We start from the raw sequence: 20,957 nt of genomic DNA on the forward strand, positions 1-20,957 counted from the left end.
TATTTTTTGTATTTTTCATTGTTGTATTTTTTTTTAATATTTTTTGTCTCATTTTGGTTTTGTTTCGTTTAGTTAAATTTTTTTGTTTTGTTTTTTTATTTTTTGTTTGTTGTTAGTTATTTTTTGTTTTTATTTATTTATTTGTTACTTTTATTTTTTATGTAGTTTTTTCGTTTAGTTAAATTTTTTGTTTTGTTTCTTTATTTGTTTCATTTCATTTTTAATTTTGTGTTTTTGTTGTTTTGTTTTATATTGTATTTAGTTCATTTTCGTTTTTGTTTTGTTTAGTGTTTTGTTTATTTTTTTTTTGTTTTGTTCAGTTTTATTTCATTTAGTTTATTTATTTTTGTTTTGCTTTTAGTTTTTGTTTCCTTTTTTCTTTATTGCTTTATTTATTTAAAAAAAATTCATTTAATTTTTTTTTTCTATCAATTTATATCTATTATAGAGGTCATAAGGGAGTGGTAAATGGGCCAGCAGTATGCTGAAAGAAAACTCTTTTTGAGTTGTGTTTTGCATAAATTGTATCTTACTTCATATGTTTGTCTTTTTGATGGTTATGTATAAAATCTAACAAGAAGAATGAGTAACAATTGAGATAGTGTTAAATGCATCCAAAAGCCTGCTACCATGCTTTCGTAGCCAAAACAATAGGCCAGAACAGCCTGAATGTTTTATATATTTATTTATTTATTTATTCATTTATTTATTTATTTATTTATTTATTATTATTATTATTATTATTATTTTTTTTTTTTTTTGGTCTTTTAGAGGAGCAAATTGTCAAACTGACATAAGAGTTCAGAAGTAAAACACCATCTGAGGTTCACTTGAATTTGAAAGAAAACTTATTTGCTTTTTTTAGTTGTGACTTGTGTAACACTGTTTCCGGGTCCAGTCCTCTACTCGTTTCAATTCAGTAGCTGTTTATGACAACCTGTTTAGTCAAATCACACATTAAATAACATAGTGTCTGGACTCGCTGTATCTCAGGCGCTAATATTTTAATGATTTATGAAAGATGACTCACTCTCTGACCATCTTATATTAAACATGGATGTAAACATAGCATCTTTTTCAGCAGTATTACAGCACATTGTGACTGTATATTGGTATCATTTGTGGTCCACTTATAGACCTCAAACACACAAAATCATACTCAATCAGAACAAGCGACTTAGTTTAAAAAATGCCTCATTGTGAAGCAAAAAAAAAAAAAAAAAAATTAAAGAACAATTATTAAAGAAAAAAAATCTCAGAAAGGGCCTAAAGCTTTTCACATCTAAACTCTTGAAAAATTGAGATATACTTTTTTGAGAGGCTTTAATTAACTAATTTTTTGCAAACTTGCGATATATGTTTTTACATAGCCAATATCTAATAACTCTCATATTCTGCGTGCTTATGTTAGCATATGAAGTGGCAGTGATTGATGGAGTAATTTGCATTGTGAATGCTAACTAGTGAGCACTTTTTGAGTGGTCATTTGTATTGCTGTTTCATTTTCCTTTTGGTTCATATTTAGATATTTTCAAATTTAAAAATTAGTTATATTTTAGGTGTATTGTTATATAGTTTAAAATATATTTTATTGAAGAAAAAATCTAATCAAAATGGACTTTATAAACTTGTTTATTTATTTACTTTATTTTTATTTTATTCATTCATAGATTGATGCATTTTAATGTGTATGATGCAAGTAAATATCTGCATTATTTATTTTTAAATTTTTTTATATTTTAATTTAATTTAATTTTTAAAAATTTTGTTTTACATAAACCTGCTTTTTTTTCCAGGAATCTTTAGTTTGCTTTCATGTATTTTAAATATTTATATCTGCATTTGTATTAATTTATCTTAACAATATTTTATACACTAAGACTAAAACATTGACTTGAATTTTGCGCTGAATCTTCTTACAGCTTAGATACATGTTTTTGATAAAACATTGCATTAATTTTCTAATGTAATTAAATTTCATTAAAGGTAAATACAGTGACCTGTGTTGTGTCTGTGTTTTGGTTGCAATGCTCTTTGTCTTTGTGTTTTTCTAAGAGGATGTGAATTCAGGCTGCGTGTACATTTACTTTTCTGCCTAGTGCACATCAAAAGAAAGCAGAAGATTTTCATATCTATTTCTTTTTTCTTTGTAGTCCTCTAATTGCCTCCCAACGGCTTTCCATCCCTGGACAGAATCCTTAACAAAATGTATTTTTCCCTCTGTCTTTAAAAAAAAGTCTTTCAGTCAGACTCCAAAAGGGTCACAATGTAAACTGATTTCTTTACACATTTGACTTAGCTGGTCATTTCATGATTTTATTGACATTAAAACAACACTGTAAAACTATTTTTTAGGTCATTTATTTTTATTACTCTTTGAAAATAATATACAGCTATGGAAAAAAATTAAGAGCTTTTGAAAATGCCCTGAATTTATAGTGTTTTTTTTTTTTATACTTGCCACTTATAACATTTTTTTAAATGTAAAATACAAATGTTGTAATTTAGAGCCTTTTTTGCTTAAAATAACAAAAAGGTGCAATGATTTCAAATATGTTTGTTCATTTTTAGAAAACACAATACCAATATTTTAACTTCAGACGAGTTGATGATTAAACAAAACAATTAATATTTTGTTCAATAACCCTAATATTTTATCAAATCAACTGAAAATATTATAGTTTTTTTGACCAATTGTCATTTTCTGAAAATAAAAAATGCAATAAAGTTGATGTTTTTTGTTTGTTTGGAGTAAGTGTCTTTAGATTTTAGAGAATAATACAAACATTAACACTTTACTCAAAAACACACCAACTAAGCCCAGTAAACTAACTTTTTTACACATTTGACTTAGTCATTTTATGGTTTTATTGACATTTAAGCTACACTGCGAAATAATTTTTAGGTGATACATTTTTTATTACTTTTTGATAATAACATACAGATTTGGAAAAAATGCCCAGTTTCTCTGGATTTATGGTTTATACTGGTTTTTGTGAAAAACTTTTAGTTTGACTTTTTTTCTTTTTTTCCATTATAAAATAAAAATGTTGTCATTTAGAGGCTTTTTTTGCGTAAAAAAGAAAAGAAGTTAAATGTTTTCAAATATGTTTATTTATATTCATTTTTAGAAAACACAATGTCAATGTTTTAATTTCATAAGAAAAAAATACAATCAATATTTCATTTAATAACCATATTATTCTATAAAAATAACTAAAATTATTAGTTTTTCTGACCAATTTTCAATTTCTGAAAATAAAAATAAAAATTAAGTTGATGTTTTTTTTCTGTTTGTTTGGACTAAATGTTGGAGAATAATAACACTTTACCTTAAAAACATACCAAATAAGCCCTGATTTATTTACATTTGACTTAGTTGGTCATTTTGGTTTTATTTACATTTAAGCAATACTGTAAAATATATCTTTGAAACCATTTATTTCTATTACTCTTTGCAAATAATGTACAGCTATGGAAAAAATTAAAAGCTTTTTGAAAATCTCAGTTTGTCTGGATTTATGATTTATAATGTTTTATTTATAGTTTAGTTTTGTTCTGGCAACTAATAACATTTCTTTTAAATATAAAATACAAATGTCATTTAAAGCCTTTTTTGCGTAAAATAACAAAGAAATGAAATGTTTTCAGACACCAGTATATTAATTAAAAAGTTAACAATGAAAAATAATCAATATTTCATTCAGTAACCCTAATATTCCATCAAAACAACTGATATTATATTTTTTGACTAATTGTCATTTTCTAAAAAAATAAAAATTAAAAATAGTTTCTTTCTTTTTTTTTATAAATGTTATTAGACTTTTAGAGAATAAAATAGACAATAACACTAAATAAATCTCAAATTTATACTTTATATGAAAACAAATACAAATTGCAATGTCTGTCTGTCTGTCTGTCCGTCTGTCCGTCTGTCCGTCTGTCCGTCCGTCTGTCTATAAAATATCACTTGCAGGGGTGTCACATATCTGTCTGTCCTGACAAATAGAAGTTTTATATTAATATTTTGATTGTGGATATATGATATTTTTGTGTTTTGATTAAAAAAGTAACATTAATGAAAATATGAAATTGTAAATGGAAATGTGGGCAGCAAACTTTTGTAATTTTTTTTCCTCCCTGTTCATGGTTGCTCTAAATAGGGGGCAGAGCCTGGCCTATAAAAGAGGAGGCCAGACTCCAAACCGGTTCTTGTTTACCAAGTCAGCGAGTGAGTTACTGAGGTACCGTGAGCGAATTTCTAGTGGTTGTGTTCTGTGGATGACTTGATTTTCTTTTTTCTTTCATTCAATCATTCACTTTCTTTTCGGCTTAGTCCCTTTATTAATCCGGGATCGCCACAGCTGAATGAACTGCCAACTTATCCAGCAAGCTTTTGCGCAGCGGATGCCCTTCCAGCCGCAACCCATCTCTGGGAAACATCCACACACACATTAACACACACACTTATACACTACAGATAATTTAGCCTACCCAATTCACCTGTACTGCATGTCTTTGGACTGTGGGGGAAATCGGAGCACCCGAAGGAAACCCACGCAAAGGCAGGGAGAACATGCAAACTCCACACAGAAACGCCAACTGAGCCGAGGCTCGAACCAGCAACCTTCTTGCTGTGAGGCGACAGCACTACCTACTGGGCCACTGCTTCGCTGATTTTCTTTTTTAAATAAATTTAAGTCCTTTTTTAGTTTAGTTGATTTATTTTTCTTGGGATTTTTTTAGCATTTTGCTTAGACAGGCTTTTTTTGTGAGAAACGCTTAACTTCATTACCTGCGACTCATTTGTGTTCTGACCACATTTGATTGGTTGTGTACTATATCTATAAAGTGTTTAGTCTTTTAAAACCACTGTTAAAATACACTGAGCTACTAAGCATTGTTCGTATTATGTTTTTTCTACAGGAGGAAAATGTTAATTAATTTAAAACACTTCAAATATAGTCTTAAATGCAAGGTTATTTATGAAATCCAGGCATAAAACTGTATTACATCATTTCAGATGACTGTTTTATAGCTTACAGTTAATCAATCTCTCAGACTGTTAAGTGCATTTCAGGTCTAAAGAAAGATATAAATTATAAATGATCTTAAATAAAACAAATGCATTTATACATATGATATATATAGGTATATAATTTCACTTACCTGGGAAAAGGAGGCCATTTGAACAGTTTGTGAGCATAATTAAGTGCACACAGCATACCATATCCTCTGATAATTGTCATAAGGCAATTGACTGTGTAAAGCCACATAAAACAAAACAAAAATACCATGTATATGCCGAGTTTCAGCGGCTAATCAGCCGGAATCAGCTGAGGTGACGACACAACGAGCAGCGAGTCTTAGTCATCACTCAAGTGGCCGCGCTCTTAATTATGCAGACTTAATATAACTTAATAAAAATGAAATGGATGAGTCATGAAAAATTTACTCCCTTTACAGTTGTCATGAAGGGTAATATTAGCTGTTTTCACCACAACCATTGTTTGTACCAGGCTGTAAACATCTTTTTATCAGCTGAAAATTTGGCCAATTTAGCTCTGCAGTCAGTGAACATCTGGATTTTCTGGAGCCAGCCCCCAAAGGCCAGTCAATGAATTGCAGTTTTAGTTACTTCCGTATCGGCTTCCCGAGGGAGAGCAGGAGGTTGCCACTTGGCTTTAACACACCTCGCAGTTGGTCTGACTGGACCCAGACGTGTTATACCACATTTATATTCATTTTTAGAAAACAAAATACCCACTTCAAAAGAGTAAAAAAAAAACAATCAATATTTTGTTGATGAAAATATTAGCTTTTCTGACCAAAAGTCATTATCTGAAAATAAATATATATAGATAGATATATATGCACACAGTTTTTTTATGGGTTAAAATCTCAGTCAGGCGGATCAGTTCTCACGTCACAATCTCGTAAAGCAACATGTAACCTACATGCATTAGAATAAGACTCTGCGTATATCTCCTGTCCGCAGCTTGTCTATGTCAATAACTTAAAACTCCCTGACCATAAGCAGCTGATCTCTGTTGGCGGCATTGTGTTGCACCGCTCAGTTCAACCAGGCCTGTATAATAACAGATCTCCAGTCACGGTCTCATCCCTCAGAGCGGCAGACAGTGATGCACCTGCTAATGATCATCTCCAGCTGCTGAGTTAAATGGAGATGTGTTTTCAGGGCGACCTCTGACCCCGTGCTCTTTACTCCACACACTTCAAACCCTGTCGGCGAGTCCATGCAGCGGCATTTAATGAGGCCCCGTGTTTGCCCTCCGCCGCACTTTCATCCGCGCTTGATGTAAATTGAAAAGATCACAGCTATGGGGAGAAGACCTATAGTGGAAAGGCCTCTCTGCATAGATTATGAATATCATAACTCAACATACCTCATCCACAATGCGCCACCGCGCTTATAATTGGACCCGATGGGGGACTCGGGCTTTGATCAGATCATAGGCTGGATGACTTTACACTAAAAAATGTCACTGCCAAATCGGTTTGTCACCTGTAGAGGCGCCGAGCCCCTCTCTGATGCCCCCCGCTCACATCTCGTTAACGCGGATCATGGGACACAAGCTAATTAAGAGGAGACATCGATTACTGGTTCCTTTACTTTGGCACTGCTATTGTCTTTAAATGAGGATCAATAGAAACCGATATTGGCTAAGGGAAGATTTGGATATTGACAAACTGCACTGTAACTAGCTTTTTTTGTAAAATAATAATTAAAATAGATAAATAAACATTAGGGTGGCTCAACACACTGTGGCTCAGTGGTTAACACTGTCACCTCACAGAAAGGTCGCTGGTTCATATATATTATGTATTATTTTTATTATTTTTAATAATATGTATTAAAATATTTGCAATGACCAAACTGTGGTATAGGTGTTTCATGTCCTATACAATAATACAGCATCTTTTATGCACCCGTCCATTGGCTTGTAATTTAAGTGTTTTGTGAAGGGTAAAATTAACATTAAAATTTGTCTTTCGATATTTAAATTTTTTATTTAAACTTTTAGAAATACTTTTAAAATATGTGTGAAAATAGAATTTACCAGAACACATTGTTATTCTTTAGGTAAACAGATTGGGCTCTATTTTAACATTCTAGGTGCAAAGTCTAAAGCGCAGGGCGCAAAAGCATTAAGGCCGTGTCCGAATCCACTTTTACTATTTTAGAGATGGAAAAATACACTCTGAGCTGCGAATCATGGTCTAACAGGGTTGTAATTGTTCTCTATATGAGTTATAGTTGTGTTTTGAGCACAAACCAATAAGAGTCTCATCTCCCAATCCCTTTAAGAGTCAGTTGTGTTGCACCATGGCGCATTTGCTGTTTACATGGCAGACTTTGTAAGTGTAAAAACGAAACGCTTTATTAACTTGAAAACAGTCAAACAGACCATCTGCAGTGCGAGGATAAAGAATAAGCCTCCTCCAATCTGTCTTTACTTTCACTTTCTCTTTCTCTCTTTTGTGTATAAGGAAACGGTGTTGTATACACATGCAAGTTTTGAATAAAGTCATAAATAAACTAAAAAAAAGCCCCCTGAGATGAGGCATGGAGGCAGTGGTTTTTGTATTTATGTAGAAAATAATAGTTTTTGTAATCTTTTAATCCTTTAATTCTTTTTCATTTGTAAAGATATTTGTGTAGTGCTGTACATCCTGGGTGTTTTAAACAATGTGTAAGCCAGGCGCACAACGAACGCGCTCTGTGCTGGACTTTAAACCTGCTTTCAGCTCGTCTATTGCACAGTCTATTTTAGTTCCTCAAAATAGCAGCACGCCAACAATGCGCCTTAACACACCTCTTTTCTAGACCGGAACACCCATGAGTCCACAAAGTGGTGTAAAACTTAAGGTTGCACTGGACTGAAAATAGCAACACGTTGGGTCAACAACGTCTTGCGCCAGGTGCATGATAGGACCCTTAATCTTTTACTCAATATGCTACTTTTGGTGCTTGTTTAAACTATGTATTTGAAATTAGCTAAAACACATGAGCTGGGGACAACTTAATTGCGGTATGTTTAATCAACTTAAAATTGTGAAAACTATTTAGATAACTTAATTGATTTGTGTTGGGACACCATGAAGAGATTGTGTGGAACCCAGCGTTTTTTACAGTGTTTCAAGATAATCGACTGAAGATTACAAATTATTATAATTTTTTTCAATCTTCAGGCGTTTTATTATTTAAAAAACCCTCTTATCGTTTGCTTCTAGACAATGATGCCAAAAAGAAAGCCCTGCCCCTACTTAATATTCCATTACAGTTGGAAGAACGTCAACATACTAAAATAAAAGTCTCCGCAACTATAAAATTATTCAGATTGCTGTATTCAGTGCTGTTCATCACAGCGTCACACCATTTGCTTGACAACTTAATCAGATATTTATACATGCATATACAATATTAACATTCTCACTTTTTAATCTGGTCTACGAAATGCACATTATATTAATTTGAAAATTCTCTGATTATTTATTATGTCTGTGTTTACCTAACACTGTACAATAAGGCCCTATTTGTTACCATAAGTTAATTTGACTAACCTCATGGTGAAAACCAAAAAATCATTTATAAATCTTAGTTAATACAAAATAAATACTCATTAAAGTCAATTAATAAATAATATATTCAGTTTTATTTTTAACTAACATTAGTACAGTATTAATACAGTAGCATTAACTAATGTTTAGTAATGAGACCTAATAATAATTTTTGCAATTATTTTGTAAGCATTTGTTTACTCTAAACATTTAAATACAATAAAGCATTACTTAATTTTATTGTTGTTGTACCTGGTAGCTTGCATTGCTACGAATAAAGATATTATTATTAGAATTTGTATTTTATAAATATATACAGAAAAATAATAAATGATGATTATTGATATGGTTATCACATAGGGGTATCAGTAATGATAATAATAATGCATATCTTTAAAATCTAAAGTTTAAACTTCGACGATAACTGGAATAGATGTACTTAAAAAAAACTTGTTAAATTTGTTTGTTTGTTACATTAATAATGGAAACATTTCAAATGTAGTTAATATGTTATTAATATACAGTTTGTATAATTTAAGTGTCATTTTGCCATTTTTATGCGAATATATAATATAAATAGCATTTATAGCATGACTGTGAGAGAGGTACATTTTAAAATTAAATAAATGTATAGATTTCATATTTTGTTGTTTAAAAAAAAGGTTCAAAATGTTCACGGTTTAATATGCGTTTGAGTTTTTAAATACACATTTAAATTGAAATCAGAAATCTAAAGTGAATTCCCGTGTGCAGCCTTTTGTTTCATCTGTTCTTATTTGCCCACTGGGTAACGGCTCACGATCTCCTGAGTCTGAGTGGCATTTTGCTTTCTTTGATTCTTCAGAAATGAAGACTGTTTAACGGATTGTTTGGGGAGATTGAGAGAAGTGAGGAGGGGGAGAAAAAAAAGAGACAACGCATCAACATGAAATATTAATACTGCAGCAACTTTACATAAACATAAAAGCACTTAGCCAGTGTGAATATGGAGATGACACTTGTTAATTTACAGCCGCTAAACTTTCGGAGTATTCGCCATATCAGCTGGGAAGAAAAGATGCATCCCAACAGAGACAAGCAGAACAAAAGACAACACAAATAAAGCTTGTTTTATATGAAAAATCATTTTCATGTTCAACAGGGGAAGTCCACTTCTTTTTTTTATGCACCTGTTATTTTTTTTCAGATTTTATTATTATTTTTTTATGTATTTTATTTTTGGCTTTTCATGAAGTGTTGTTCTTAGTCTGATATTCAAAAAAACATCCGAAACAGAAACACACTTTTCATTTATTCTTTTGTCGCATGTTATGAATGTGTGTATATATTTTGATTGTAGTACATATATGTAAAGCCTGTTTTGTCAAAGGAAAAAAAAAATCTGTATTAAGTCATAAATCTTCACTTTTGGAGTTTTTGGCAGTTCAGCAAACTACGCTACCAGACAAAAGTCTTGTCATCGATGCCAGTTGTTGAAGAGCAACAAATAGTAACTCAACTTCATTTGGAAAAGTTGCAGACTGTAGATTTTTCCAATGAATCATCTGTTGAACTGTATCCCAATGATCACAAATACTGCAGAAGACCTACTGGAACCCGCATGGACCCAAGATCATGGTTTGGAGTTACATTCAGTATGGGGGAGTGCGAGAGATCTTCAGAGTAGATGGCAACAACAACAGCCTGAGATATTAAGTCTTTTGTGCTGCCCATTACATTACATTAGAAACCACAGGAGAGGGCAAATTCTTCAGTAGTTTCTTTCAGTTTCTAAAAGCAAAGAAGGTCAAGGTGCTCCAGGATTGGCCAGCCAAGTCACCAGACATAAACATTATTAAGCATGTCTGGGGTAGGATGAAGGAGGCATTGAAGATGAATCCAAAGAATCTTCATGAACTCTGGGAGTCCTGCAAGAACACTTTCTTTGCCATTCAGATGACTTTATTAATAAGTGAAAAATCAAGGAATGATCATATTTTATTTTGGTAAAATAAGCATAATCTAGAGGCCTTTGCCTTCCATAATAGCCACTTCTGATACCAAATGATCAACTAGAAGTCAAGTTATCATTTGCTGTTCCTAAAACTTGGATAGGCAACAAGACTTTTATCAGGTCGTGTACTTCTAATATTAGGAAGTTTTTACACAGTGATTTGTTCATGTATTATTTGCTTGATTATTCACAATTTCTTATTTTACAATTTTTATTTTCTGGCTATTCATGCATTATGAAGTGATAAATAAAATATTTGGCTCTAATATGTAAATAAAGGAAGTAAAAACAAATCTGTTTCACCATATTTAAGATGATTTTCAAATAATAATGATCTCCACTCTGACGCTCCGCAGCTTGTTACAGTGGCTGATGTGCGCAAACTAACACGAAGTGTTAGAAGTGAGATATCTTAGTAACCTTTTTTTGCTCCTGAAATTTGTTGTGGTTGAAATGCAGACTAAATTCTAATTATACCTGACAAAAGAGACCAACAGAGATGTATTTACAATGGTTTTAATTCATATAAAAGCAGTATGTCAACATGTACATAAACAAATGAGTTTACGTATTTTATTTTAATAAAAGTCTCAGAAGAACTGAGTGATTTACATTAACGTACTTTATATACTTACGTTTAGCTGTCTGTGTGTGTTTGTTCCTTCATTCCAAATATATGCGGCAAATGTCACAATATACATGTTAAAATAAAAAGAGATCAGTTTAAACAGACCTTATGTCTTTTTGTGGTGGCAATAGAATATCTGTATATCCTGCATTTTGCATGCTGATGGCTCTTCGCTGCTTGTTTCACTCTCACAGAACCACTGGTGTTTTACACTAGCAAGGTTTACATGATAACGAGTAAACAATGATTTATGTCGTATATTTGAGGCTTGTAATCTTCATGAACTTTAATTTTTCAACTATGTCTAGGTTTATGCATATTTTCATTCTGTGGCACCTTTAATAAAGTAACAGCTCAGTTGCATATTTAAAAACCATTTTAGATAGCTTGTAATACGAAAATATTTGCAACTTCCTAATATAATCAATTAACTGGCGAAAATATGGTGATAACTATTAGCTAATTTCTATCCTCTTCAGCATGCAGTGTCTTGACTGAAGAAGCTGCAGTGATTATTGATATTAGTGCTGCTCGTGTGGATGATTTTCAGCAGATGGTTATGAGCATATTATCAGCATATGTAATTGGTTTAGTTAACCTTACATTACCTGGATCAAGCAGCTCTTTGTGGTTCATTTTGTGTTTGTGTTCTGCTGTGTTTCATCACAGGCTTCAGTGCTTTAGGAGTGCAGGAAAATCATTCACCTAATGTTTTATTACTCAAAAAACGTCAAGCTGTTTGAACCTCAAATAAATAGAACATATTTTGCGACATTTCCCTTAGTTTTACTGAATTAATTTAGTGTTGATGTTTATCTTTCTCTTTTCAATGGAAATATTTCAATGACTGTTAAATTTTTTTATTTAAATGTTCTGAACAATATTGTATATTATAATGTATTTTTTGTTATATGTATACAGTTGAAGTCAGAATTATCAGCCCCCCCCCAACCCCCCCTCTTTATTATTTTAATATTTCCTAAATGAAGTTTAACAGAGCAAGAACATTTTCACAGTATGTCTGATAATATGTTTTTTCTTCTGGAGAAAGTCTTATTTGTTTTATTTTGGCAAGAATAAAGCTTTTAATTAAAAAAAAAAAAAAACATTTTAAGGACAAAATTATTAGCCCCTTTAAGCTATTTTTTCTTTCGATGGTCTACAGAACAAACTATCATTATACAATAACTTGCCTATACCCTAACCTGTCTAGTTAACCTAATTAACCTAGTTAAGCCTTTAAATGTCACTTATAGCTGTATAGAAGTGTCTTTAAAAATATCTAGTCAAATATTTTGTACTCATATCATAGCAAAGATAAATAAATCAGTAGAATTTAGGTTATTAAAACTCTTAGGTTTAGAAATGTGTCCTTTAAACAGAAATTGGGGAGAAAATAAACTGGGTTAATGATAGGGTTAATTCATTTAATAATTCAGGGAGTTAATAATTCTTCAATTGTATGTACACTACTACTAATAACTAATATGTATTATTGCTGTTGATATTAATATAAACATATAATTTGAATATAAAAAGATAATGACAATATGTATTATTATAGTTATTCTTATAATTAATAAATTATAATATTTATTGTACATTTTGTATTTTCATTCATTTAATAACTACTATTAATAAATATTTTATTTATAAAATATTTAATAGCATTTTTTGTAGTTATGCAAATTAAAATGTGTTGTAAATTATAACTATTAATAAACATTTTATTTATAAAAATGTACATCTACTATAATATTATTAATAATAATGATAACAATATTTTATATATTACCATTGGATACACAGCAAATATCCCCACAAATACTACTACTTCTGTTACTAATAATAATAATATGTATCCTTATTACTGTTGTTGTTATTATTATTATTGAATTTTGTTATTAGTGTTATTATTCAATATGCAATAATGTATAATGTAATATGAAAATATATTTAAAATTATTATTTTAGTTATTCTAATTACTATTATATTTATTATACAATTTCGGTTATGATTCATTTAATAAGTACTACTATTAAATATTTTATTTAAAAAATATTTAATAATAGCAGTTATTAAATGAGTTATTCCATTATATATTTTATCAAAAAAAAATTATATATATATATATATATATATATATATATATATATATATATATATATATATATATATATATATATATATATATATATATATAAATTTTTATTTTTAAATTTTTTTTATGTTGGTATAAGTAGGTAGTCTTTGGCTTGGTTTCAGTTGGTGCAACACGTCTTCTGACAGGGATCCTATTTTATCCCCGCTTCACTGGCTGCCTGTACAGCACATTTTATTTTGAATTGCTTTTAAATCTATGAGTGGGTCAGCGCCTTCATTTATATCACAACTGCTACACACCTACGTAACTTCTCGCTCTCTTACATCAGCTGCTTCTTAGAGTGCCTAATGCTAAGCGTAAGCTCAGAGGAGGCCGAGCCTTTGCTGTGGCTGCTCCCAGACTATGGAATACTCTGCTTCTTTACATTAGGCAGGCTCCCTCATTGTCTTTATTCTAATCTCATCTCAAAACAAACAAAAACTTTTTTTTTTTTCCCTTGGCCTTTGACACTTGATTTTTTATTTTATTTTTATTATTTTAAATAGCAGTTAGCTATATCTTAAATATACGTTTTTTCCCCCTAATTTTAAATATGTTTTATAAGTCTTGTGTCGTGTTGTGAACTCATTTTAATGTACAGCACTTTGGTTTGCTCTCTGGTGATTGTTAAGTGCTTATTTATAAAGTTTGCATTGTGTTTTATTTATACAAATGTACATATTTTAAAATAATATTAATAAGAATTATTATTAAACAAAAATTTACAATTATCCCCTCAAATTTGATAGGTTTTACAAACAAAACCTTATTGCTTTAAAACTAATTTTAAAAACAACTAAAGTCGTCATTTCATTTATCAGATCAAAAAGAATATAGTGTTAAAGACCACAGGTATATAGTAAAGCAATAAAAGCACATGCGTCTAGAAAGAAGAAGACATCTAAAAGAGTGGGGCTTTTTCAGTGTCATCTAGGCTTTTTACACACACACACACACACACACACACACACACACAGCAGCATCGCTTCAATTAACAGAGCAGCAGGTGCTCGACTTCTCTTGATTTCTCTGTCTGCTTTTTTCCTCTCTTTTTGACCTGTAAATGTGACTCTTCACACTCTGAATGGCTCTGCTCCTCCACCTATTTGCGAGGTGTTAATTTAACTGTGTGTGTGTCAGGTGTCGAGTCTGAAGAGTAAGCTGAAGAAGCAGTCCACGGCGACCGGCGCTGGTGTGGCCCGGGCCTTTCTGCACGCTCAGGCCGCGCTCTTCGGATCCTACCGGGACGCCCTCCGATATAAACCCGTAAGACTGATGCACTTCACTTACAATTACAGTACAGTATCTGTACATTAGCAATACTTGATGCATCACTGAAGTGTGGGATGCAGTAAGATAATCTATAAGAGGTTTTTTAAATGGGTTTTTAAATTTTATGGCCTAAAAATTTGATTCTTTTCATCTTGTTTTATGCAAGCAGGCATTTATACACTTAATACTTTTTAAATTAAATTAAATTTATGATTTAATTTAATGTTTAAGTCAGTTTGTTTAAGTAAGAAATGTTTAAGTCAGTTTGAGCTTTATAATTAAATGATTTTTTCAGTTTTAAGTTATGTTCAGTTAATGACTAAAATGCGAAATGATTTTTACCATAAAATAAATGAAATATTTTTTTCTGTAATTTTTCTGTATTTTTAACGTTTATTTTTCAATTGTTTTTTTTATATTTACATATGCATTTATAAAAAAAATACTTATACAAATAATTTTTTTCTAAAAATAAATTCATATTTCCAATCATAAATATGAACATATTTCAAAATACTATTACACTTACAAATATCCTGTTTTTTTTTTTCTATTAAAGAAAAATTTGTTATTTAAATTTAGCTAATTATTTTTTTAAATATACAGCATCCGGAATGTTATTTTAAGGGTTTATAAAGCCAGTTTCTTATTAATATTGTATTATTAAGTTAATTAATTATTATAAGTCTATTAAATAATATTTAAATGATATATTTATATATCTAGAAAATTTTACTTAAATATATATTAATATTTACATTTTTTAAAATGTATATTTATATATATTTATATAGTATTATATTTCTTTATTACATATAAATTTTTGTGTAATATATAAATATTTATACAAACATTATTGTTTGTATAAATATGAACATATTTCAAAATTATATAATATTTAACAAAAATATCCCGTTTCTAAGGTTTTTTTTAATCAACTTTTGCTTTTTTTTTTATATACACCATCTCAAATTTTATTTTAAGGATTTATAAACCCAATTTCTTATAAAATTTTTATTAATCAATCAATCAATTAATTATTCAAAGACTATAAACTATAATCTGATTAGTGTATTTACGACTATTTATATTATATTTTTAAACTTAATAAAAGTTTTTATTTCTAAATTCTTTTTTTTCTGTAGACTTTATTACTTTATTATATATCAATATTATAAATACAGTTAAAGTCAGAATTATTTGCCCCCCTGTTTATTTTTCCCCCCAATTTCTGTGTAACGGAGAGAAGATTTTTTTTCAACACATTTCTAAACATAATAGTTTTAATAACTCATTTCTTATAACTGATCTATTTTATCTTTGCCATGATGACAGTTAATAATATTTGACCAGATATTTTTCGGGACACTCTATACAGCCTAAAGTGACATTTAAAGGCTTAACTAGGTTAACTAGGTTTACAAGCAAGGTTAGGGTAATTAGGCAAGTTATTGTATAATGATGGTTTGTTCTGTAGACTATTGAAAAAATATAGCTTAAAGGGGCTAATAACGTTGACCTTAAAATGGTTTTTTATTCTATTTATTTATTGTAGCCAAAATAAAACAAATAAGACTTTCTCCAGAAGAAAAAATATTATCAGACACAAACAGTTGAAGTCAGAATTATTAGAATTATCTATTTTATTTATCTAATAATAAAATTGTAAGAATTGTATTTTATTTTATTGCTGATTTCATATAAACCTTAAAGCTCAGAGGTGTAAGATTTGTCTCAGAAGCCATTTTCCTCACAAAGGCGGTCTGAAACAGAAAGGGTGAGTGCAGGTTGCAGGTGGGCCTGTCTGCATATCTGAAATGTCAGATGTTTAAAGCCCCGCGTGTCTCTCTGAAGTCTCCGGCCCTTCGTGCTCCTCTCAGACCTTCGAAACTCCTGAAAACAAAGTGCGCTTTCTGTTTGTCAAATGTGGCCGTCTTTGTTGGCAAGCCAGAGAGTAATTGGTTTGTGTAAACCCACAGAGCCAAGATGCATTATTGATGTTTCAGCGCTTGTGCACAAACTGGCTTTTCGCCGCTCGAAAAACAAAAAAAAAAAAAAAGAAAGAAGAAGAAGAAAAAAATACACACATGCTCCAAGTCAGAGTCTGCGCAACTCTTAGCCTTCAAAGTGTTGCTTCAATTGAGCACATTTTCTGCAAATCTACATGGGATTACTACTGTTTTTATTCTTCTATTCTGTTATGGAAGGCCTCAGTAACGCCACTTTACTTTGCTCGTCTGACAGTCGACTGCTGATTATTGTGATTCGGAGAAATCAGGCTTTGTGCTGCTTTATTTTGATTAATATTTCACTTTGTTATTATGGAGCCACACAATAAAACACCCTCATGGTTTGCAAATGATAGTGTTTTTGTGTGAAATATTGCATTTGTTATTAAATCTGTCATTTCTAGAGGTTGATTGAGCTAAACAAAGCTTATTTTGTTAAAGAAGTGTAGAATTCATGTGAAAATTGTTCATAATGTTAATTTTCTTATATAATCTGCTTTACTAATGACAACAAATTCACAGAAGAGGTTAAAAGGCTAAAAAGTACAGTTGTTTACAGCATCTTGCTACAATTTACAATGATATTAGGAAAAGGCGGCAATGCCAAAAGCTCCAGAAATAACAGATTTATTTACTTGAATAAGTATTTGCCTTTTAATAGATACGTGCATATGTTTTGTTTGGCTGAGCAGCCAGTTGAGATTGTGCTTTTGTTCAATTATTTTTTTATATACAGCAGCTTTATGAACTATTTACATAGAACAAAATTTGCAAAAAACAGCAGTAAAAAACTCTACAATATTCATAAGAGGTAATATAACAAAATATGTCATACTACTATTAGTAGTAGTAATGGTTTATTTAAAAAATTTCAATACTTCTATAAATAATGTTTGTGAAACCAAACAATGTTTTTTGTGAAATTAAAGTAGTGGTCCAGTGTGTTTTTAAGGCTTGGTTGTGTTTATAAGATGCAAAGCAATGCGTGCTCATGCTTTATTTATAGAAAATCACGTTATTTTTTTCATATATCTTAATTATACAGCTACTCAGCTAACATAAAAACGACTGTCATATCTCTGAGTTCCATCGAGTTTCTTCCTCAAGAGGCTCTGATTGGTCAGCTTACATAATATGCCGTGATTTGTGGATCGGCTCCACGTCACCAAGAAAAGCATCAAGCTGCTACTTTACAAGCAAGCGCTTTTGCACCGTGTAAATAGTACATACTTTACTAATAGTAAAGTAGCTGTCCATATCAGTTTGAGCCTGAATCAAACAGAAAATAAGGGGCACACAGCTGAACCTCATGCCTGCTCTCTAAAATAAAATCTGACAAATGTCTTTCACATATATTAGGAATAAGCATTTGTAAGTAATGGGAAATGTTCATATATCTTTTGCAAGTTCGCTATTTGAGATTTACAACACAGGGAAAGTGGAGGCATAGAGAGATTGTGGCGGTTTACGATTTGATGGATGCATATGAATTTGTAGCTTAATTGTTAACTGTGCCAAACAGCATTTTCCCTTTCTTTACATCTTTCCCATTCTTTACATCCCTGCCACAACATACCAATAACACTAGACACTATGCATGTAATAAAGAATAAAAAAACAATAAATAAATAAATTTAAAAAACACTTACAGGTTGTGGCTCACAATCCACAGCTTCTTCTATCATGGAGCTGTTCCATCTTTGAGGAGTTTTAACTGAATCCAGAACTGAACTGGGAGAGATTCTGAAAGCTGTCCTTTGTCAAATGCTAGCTATATATATATATATATATATATATATATATATATATATATATATATATATATATATATATATATATATATATATATGAGCAATATCACACCAGTAGCAGTGCAATATGGCTGTATATCGGCACTGGTTGGAGGCGTGCAATGGCACGAGGACGCTGGCCGAGTGCCTTAGTGCCCCCACATGCAGAAAGTTTTTAAAAATATTTCTGTGTTAATCGTTGTTTAATTTAATGTGGCAAATTGTACAAAGACAGCTTTTACAAAGAATTTTCATGCTCAGTTTTGTAACAAAACAAACAAGACAACTTAGAGTTTCATAAAAAACGTAAAGCTATAACATTTTCCTAATTTCTAATATTATTACAGTGCTCAGAATAATTGAGTACACCCCATTTATCCATTTCTCAGTCAATATAGGCAGTGTATTTTGGTGCATTTAAACAAACAGATTTATTAAACAGATATATTTATTAAATTAATATTTTAGTCACAGAACATCTTTTAAAAATGAAAGATAATACAATTTAATTCAAGCTAAATATTGCAAAAAAAAAAAAAATTACAGCCAACAAAATGTAAAAAAAAAAAAAAAAAAATTGTCTCTTGATTTTTCCTCTTTTTGAAATTTTTATTTAATATTTTTCCCTAGCATATACATTTGAGTGTACTTGTGTTTGGACTGCTATCGTAAGTTATTTTGTTAGATTAGCTCCAGATTTGGCTTCAGTACTGACTAATCTAATGTATATGCACAAATATAATATTTTAAAGTATCCTATAAAAAAATATTTAAATGAGACATTTGTGGGGGGTGTACAAATAATATGTAACCAACATTTGTTGTATTGAAAGTGCTTTATTTTTAACTTTTCAAGGTCAGTCTTTCAGAAAATATGTAAGTAAATATAAAAAGTAGACATGTAATCAATCAAATGTGACTACATAAGACAACTTTTACAAAGTATTTTGACCAAAATTTCATAACTTTATTCTCCGTACGTGCACTAATCTAAGGACATTGCTTAAAAAGACTCAAACTATTCAAAATCAGCCTTTGTGTTTGCTTTGATAAATATTTAATAGAAAGGTGAAAGAAATATAAAGAGAAATATTTACGTAAAATCTGTGCTCCGTATCCTTTTCATAGAATAGCAGGAATGGCATTAATTGCAATCTTTTGTTATAAAAATCTGTAATTTATGCACAATTTCTTCATCTTCGTGCATCTGCGCTATTTGATTTTACACATGCAGTATTTCAGCAGCATTACTGTCATGTTCAGCGATAATGGCTTCTTCTCTGTGCGCTGCGTTTCCAAAGAGGTTTATGCGTTTCCATCAGCGCCTCAGCAGAGCATCCGCAGACATCTAACTGAGCTGTAAATGAAACGATGCAGAGGAACCATAATGAGCTCCTGTGCGTGAGGGCTTATATAGCGCTTATATAGGGCATTGTGGTGTGATGCCTCATGGGGGTTTTGTGTTATTGACCCTAAAGCGCTTAAAACGGCGGTAAAAGATACACAGATCAGACATTTTTTTTTAGACACACCACTTACGTGAAAAAAGTATAATTATTGTTGTGTATAATTGTTCTTCAAGACTTTAGCTCGCTTTTCTTGTTGATGAATCCTCAGCAGTATGAATTTCTGTTGGAATATGTGGTCATACCAGTAGGAATGGGTGTATTGTATAAGAATAAATGACTTTTGGTAATAATTGTTATTAATAGCATTCATAAAGAAAGTTTGGACTGAAATTTCTGTGAAAATGCAAACAAATTAGACATGGGACAATAACCGGTTTTAACATAATAATAATACATTTTATTTGTAATGCGCTTTTCTCATGGCGATACGAGGCAAAAACAATAAAGCAGTAAAAACAATAAATACAATAAAACAATTAATAAGATAACAAAAAATCATACATTAAAAGCACTGATAAAAAGGTGAGTCTTAAGTCTTAATGATAAAATCAAGCTTTTAAAACTGCTCAAATTTTCTGGTCCTAAAATATATGTACGTTGTTTTATGTGGAATATTTTATTTCGTTTTTTAGGGTAAGAATATCTCTAGCAAAAAAGGACCCTGCACATCAAAAGCTACAGATCAACCCATGATTCAGAAAAGATTTGAAAAACAAATCTCCTATAGACCAACCTCTAAACATGCTGGACTCGAACAGTGCAGTGACTTACTTTATATCCAGCATAGGCTCATTCTGAAAACGTAGCCCTATATACATTTCTGGAGATCCCGAATTATGTAGCCAAAGCCTACCTATGGCTGAATTTCGTCTTTAAAATGAACAATACGGGACCAAATGATGCTGTTCCTTTTTGTGCTTAGCAGCTGACAGCTTACCTCTCCGTATGGATGCTTTTCCACTGTTATGAGTTTGTCCGTGACATGTACAGTACGCCGGGGACTTGAGAAGCAGAGCGGAGTTGTAAAAATAAAACGTATTTAAGTGTTTAGTGTTTTGAGGCATATTTAGTGTCTGACCTACAGTGTCCTCTGATTACTTATTTCAGAGGTTACTGGAGGTCAAGTTAT

General features: G+C 30.9%; 1 protein-coding gene across 4 annotated transcripts in view; it reads left to right on the plus strand.

Moving 5' to 3' along the window:
• dennd1b (DENN/MADD domain containing 1B) overlaps positions 1-20,957 on the plus strand; it is a 207,361-nt gene that overhangs the window by 136,154 nt on the left and 50,250 nt on the right. For all 4 annotated transcript variants that reach the window (XM_087304383.1, XM_087304384.1, XM_087304385.1 and 1 more), the window contains one exon: positions 14,489-14,614. In XM_087304383.1, the coding sequence (XP_087160509.1) occupies positions 14,489-14,614 (126 nt within the window). The remainder of the gene's footprint in view (positions 1-14,488; positions 14,615-20,957) is intronic.

Source organism: Danio rerio, chromosome 22, assembly GCF_052040795.2.
Source record: "Danio rerio strain M-AB ecotype USA chromosome 22, GRCz13ab, whole genome shotgun sequence".
Lineage (NCBI taxonomy): Eukaryota > Metazoa > Chordata > Actinopteri > Cypriniformes > Danionidae > Danio > Danio rerio.